Raw genomic sequence first — 4,994 nt, forward strand, 5'->3', positions numbered from 1 at the left:
ACCTCTTTTGCATCATTGGTCGGGAGAGACACTGCTTTGACCCACTTGGAGACATAGTCAACTGCTACCAATATGTACTTTTTACCATACGAGGTGTCGAATGGCCCCATGAAGTCAATCCCCCATAAGTCAAAAATCTCCACCACTTGAATTGTAGTCATTGGCATCTCGTGTCTACGAGATATGTTGCCAGTCTTTTGGCAATCATCGCAGCTTTTAATCTAAGCATGGTCATCCTTGAACAGAGTAGGCCAGTACAAGCCTGAATCCAACACCTTAGTTGTTGTCCGAATTCCTCCAAAGTGTCCACCATATTGTGAAGCATGGCAAGCCTGCAAAATAGAATGTTGATCTTTCTCAGGGATACACCGCCAGATCATGTTATCTACACATATTTTAAACAATAGAGGTTCATCCCAATAATAATACTGACAATCACGAAAGAACTTTTTCTTTTGAATTGAGGAGAGTTCATAAGGTACAATACCACTTGCTAAATAATTAGCAATATCAGCATACAAGGTGCCTCCTCCATGGTCATTGCCAGTCACTGTTCATCCGGGAATGTGTCTGTTATATCCTCAACCTCTACCTTCTTTTCAGCTCCTTCCATCCTTGAGAGGTGGTCAAATACTTGGTTCTCTGTCCCTTTTCGGTCACGTATTTCCAGATCGAATTCTTGTAACAGAAGAACCCAGCGAATCAAGCGTGGCTTTGACTCCTTCTTTTCTATCAGGTACCTAATTGCTACATGGTCAGTGTAAACAATAACTTTCGATCCAATCAAGTATGACCTGAATTTGTCGAATGCAAAAACAACAGCCAACATCTCCTTTTCCGTCACAGTGTAATTGAATTGTTCACCGCTTAGCGTTCTGCTTGCATAATAAATCGGGTGCATCAGTTTACCCTTTCGCTGCCCCAAGACTGCTCCTATGGCATATTCACTTGCATCGCACATGAGCTCAAATGGTTACTCCCAGTTGGGTGCAACAATGATGGGTGCAGTCACCAATCTCTTATTCAGCTCCTCTAATGCCAACCTGCAATCATTAGAAAACACAAAGGGGTGATCCTTTTCAAGAAGTTTGCATAATGGGTTAGCAATTTTGGAGAAATCTTTTATGAATCTCCTGTAGAACCCGCATGCCCTAGGAAACTTCTCACCTCCTTGACTGAAGTGGGTGGTGGTAGTTTTTCAATCACGTCAACCTTAGCATGGTCGACCTCAATTCCTTTACTGGACACTCGATGTCCCAGGACTATCCCTTCCTGTACCATAAAATGACACTTCTCCCAGTTCAACACTAAATTTGTCTCCACACATCTTTTGAGCACTCTTCTTAAGTTGTGAAGATAGTCCTCGAATGAATCTCCCACCACAGAGAAATCATCCATAAAAACCTCCATAATATCCTCCACCATGTCTGTGAAAATGGCTAACATACACCGTTGAAATGTCGCTGGTGCATTGCAAATCCCAAAAGGCATTCTCCGAAAGGCGAAGATGTCATACGGACAAGTGAAGGATGTTTTCTCTCTATCTTTGGGGGCTATTGATATCTGATTGTACCCCGAATATCCATCCAAGAAGCAGAAGTGCGATTGCCCAGCCAGCCTGTCCAACATTTGGTCAATGAAAGGCAAGGGAAAGTGGTCCTTCCGGGTGGTTGTGTTCAATTTTCGGTAATCCATACAAATCCTCCATCCCGTGACTGTACGAGTTGAGATAAACTCATTGTTCTCATTTTGCACAACAGTCATTCGCCCTTTTTTCGGCACACATTGGACAGGGCTGACCCAATTGCTATCAGAGATGGGGAAGATGATTCCCGCATCTAACCATTTGATCACTTCCTTCTTTACTATCTCTTTCATGTTCGGGTTCAGCCTTCGTTGATGTTCTCTGGAAGGTTTTTGCCCTTCTTCCAAGAGAATCTTGTGCATACAGAAGGTTGGGTTGATACCCTTTATGTCTGCCATGGTCCAGCCAATGACAGTCTTGCTTTCCTGCAGTACCTGTAAGAGTTGTTCTACCTGCACATCTAGCAAACCAGATGATATAATAACAGGCAAAGTAGAATCGGGGTCTAAGAAAACGTACCTAAGGTGAGTTGGGAGCGGCTTCAGCTCCAACTTGGGTGGTTCATCTACTGATGGCTTTGCTGGAGGTTTAGTCCTTTTTTCTAATTCAAGGGACTCGAACTGAGGTTCCCTTTTCCAGAATCCTTGGCCTTCAAGTGCCATGACCTACTCAGCTAACCCTTCACCATCCATTCTTCTAAATTTGTCAAACATGCCTCCAATGGATCTTTAGCAGTCAGGGTCACATCATCTTATTGCAGGATCACATCCACTACCTCCACTAGAGAGCAATTAGAATATTCATTGGGTCTCCTCATAGATTGCAGAACATTGAATATGAAATCTTCATCGTTCAGTCTCATTTTTAATTCCCCAGTCTCACAATCGATCAGTGCTCTCCCAGTGGCCAAAAATGGCCTACCTAAAATGATAGGTATCTCCTCATCTACCTGACAGTCTAGAATAACAAAGTCTGCAGAGAGCACAAACTTCCCCACTTGCACCATCACATCATCAAGAATCAAAGTAGGCCTTTTTACCGTGCAGTCAGCTAGCTGCAGCAGCATCGAAGTCGGTCTAGCTCTGTCAATGCCCAGTTTGGTGTATACAACCAGAGGCATCAAATTTATACAGGCTCCCAAATCACATAATGCTTTTGCAAAGGCATAACTCCCAATCGTGCATGGAATAGTAAAGCTACCTGGGTCTGACATCTTTTGAGCCATCGGTTTGATCACTACTGCACTGTAGGTCTGCGTCAGAGTTACTATGGATAGGTCCTAAAAATCAAACTTCCGTGACATTAGGTCTTTCATCATCTTCGCATAACCTGGCATCTCCCTCAAGGCATTCATCAAAGGAATATTCAACTGAATTTGACGCAGCATCTCCGTAAATTTCTTGTATTGATCTTCCTTGTTTTGTTTTACCAGTCTCTGAGGGAATGGTGCAGGTATCACCCTTTGTGCACTATTTGCTGGCTTCTCTCTGTTGGGGTTCTGTGGCATAAGAAGCACCACCTATTCTGCAGCTTGTTCATTTACCTTAGCCTTACCCTTTTCATCTTGACCCTGTTCAACCACCACTTCAGTCAGATTTGATGGTTCATCTACCTCTAGTGGAATTGGAGTGGCTGGTGTAATCTCTATGATGGCTTGTGCAACCTCCTACTCTTTGTCTAAATCTCTCCCATTTCGTAGACTTACTGCCATCAGCTGATTCGGGTTTTGCTCCTTGGGGTTAATATTTGTATCCGCTGGCAATGTTCCTTGGGGGAGGTTGTTTAAAGCCATAGACAACTGCCCCAACTGAGTTTCAACGTTCTTTATAGCTGAATCATGTACTGCCAACTTTTCTTGCATCTTACCATTTGTCCCAATGAGTTGCTGGAGCATTCCCCTGATTTCTACCATGTTGTTATCTTGCTGCTGAGGAGGTGGCTGATATGTCAATTGTTGCTGGTTCTGCTGTGGGTAGCCCTATTATCTCTGGTGGTATGGCACCATTTGTCCTTGAGCTTGCATGCCCCCAGGCTGAGACATGTTGGGTCTGTATTGCTGATTTGGTGCCGGTCTCCACTGTTGTCCTCCTTGTCTCTGACCCCCAAAGTTGTTAACATAATTCATATCTTCCCCTTGCCCCTTGATTTTCACCCTCTCCGCTCCATGAAGACACATAAGACTGACTAATATAGGGTGTACACAGTCCTCTATTTGTCCTGTCAACCATATGCACCTGTTTGGTACCCATCTCATCTATCTTCTTTGTCAAAATACTCATCTGAGTCATGAGTGTGGTCATGTTCTCTACATGCGAATTATTTGGGTCAAGAGGAACTGAATGCACTATGGGTGCCAGTGTTGTACCTCTAGTCATCCACCCCGAATTTTGGGACATTTTGTCAAGAAGGACTTTGCACTTGGTGAATGTCTTACTCAAAAATGCACTTCCAGCTGAAGCATCCACATTGGCCTTTAGATTGTCAGCTAACCCCATGTAGAATCTCTGGCCAAGCATCTGGTCTGGAATGCCATGGTGAGGACACTTCACCAACATCTCTTTAAATCTTTCCCATGTTTCTTGCAAGGTCTTAGTTGACTGCTGCTTATATTGCAATATTTCATCAATCTGCCTTGCAGTCTTGTTGGGCGGGTAGTACTTATTCAGGAACTGCTATACTCTCTCAGGTGACAATGGAATTGACTAGGAGTGAATTCAGCCAAGTCTAAGCTTCCCCAACCACAGAGAACGGGAACAGTAATAGCTTAATAGCTTCTGGGGTCACATTTGGCTGCTTTTGAGTTACACAAATTGATAGAAAATTTTTCAAATGTTGCCGAGGGTCTTCAATGTGTGACCTAGAGAACAATCCTTTATTCAGTAGCAGATGCAGCATGTTGTTGGTGATCTGGAATGTCTCCGCTTGAATTGCGGGCACAACTATGGAAGTTGCCAGGTTGTTAGTTGTGGGTTGAGCCCAATCATAAAGTGCAGCTTCTGGCACAAGAGGTGCCACCACTCTGATGTTTGGGTCAGCTGGCTCATACCTGATGTTTCCGTTGACGTTCTCTACATCACCCATGTTAATTTCAAGCTGGTGTGGTTGTTGTGATTGTTGGATCCTCTTGTTGGCATGGTTCGAAGCCTTGAATTTTTCTCGGGGTCTGAAAGTCCTTCAAGCAGTTCTCCAGTCCTCGAAGAATTTCTAGGCGTACACCTGAATTCCACAAGAGTTCAAACGTTAGAATTTTAATGAAAATTATTTAACACCTTTGAAAATTGATTTGACTAATAATTTTAACACTACTTCTAAGTTGTAATAAACAACATCGTTAGCTCCCCGGCAACGGCGCCAAAATTTGATAATGCCTAACTATGCCTTTTAAAGGATAAAGCGGTCGCTGCAAATA

The 4,994-nt window shown here is 43.5% G+C and overlaps 1 protein-coding gene and 1 non-coding gene across 2 annotated transcripts; one reads left to right on the plus strand and one right to left on the minus strand.

Annotated features, from left to right (window-relative positions):
• Window positions 1-2,336: 2,336 nt before the first annotated feature.
• Window positions 2,337-2,810, minus strand: LOC142181733 (uncharacterized). Its single transcript, XM_075255210.1, has one exon. It carries the CDS (start codon window positions 2,808-2,810, stop codon window positions 2,337-2,339), a length of 474 nt encoding a protein of 157 aa, XP_075111311.1.
• A 1,301-nt stretch (window positions 2,811-4,111) lies between these two features.
• On the plus strand, window positions 4,112-4,218 carry LOC142182404 (small nucleolar RNA R71). The gene has a single exon (XR_012711239.1). It is a non-coding gene; the product is annotated as a small nucleolar RNA R71 (small nucleolar RNA).
• The last annotated feature ends 776 nt before the right edge of the window (window positions 4,219-4,994 follow it).

Source organism: Nicotiana tabacum, chromosome 6 (genome assembly GCF_000715075.1).
Source record: "Nicotiana tabacum cultivar K326 chromosome 6, ASM71507v2, whole genome shotgun sequence".
Lineage (NCBI taxonomy): Eukaryota > Viridiplantae > Streptophyta > Magnoliopsida > Solanales > Solanaceae > Nicotiana > Nicotiana tabacum.

Coding starts and splice junctions, on each gene's coding strand:
- LOC142181733 (XM_075255210.1), bottom strand. CDS start 2,810: ATGGCTCAAAAGATGTCAGACCCAGGTAGCTTTACTATTCCATGCACG.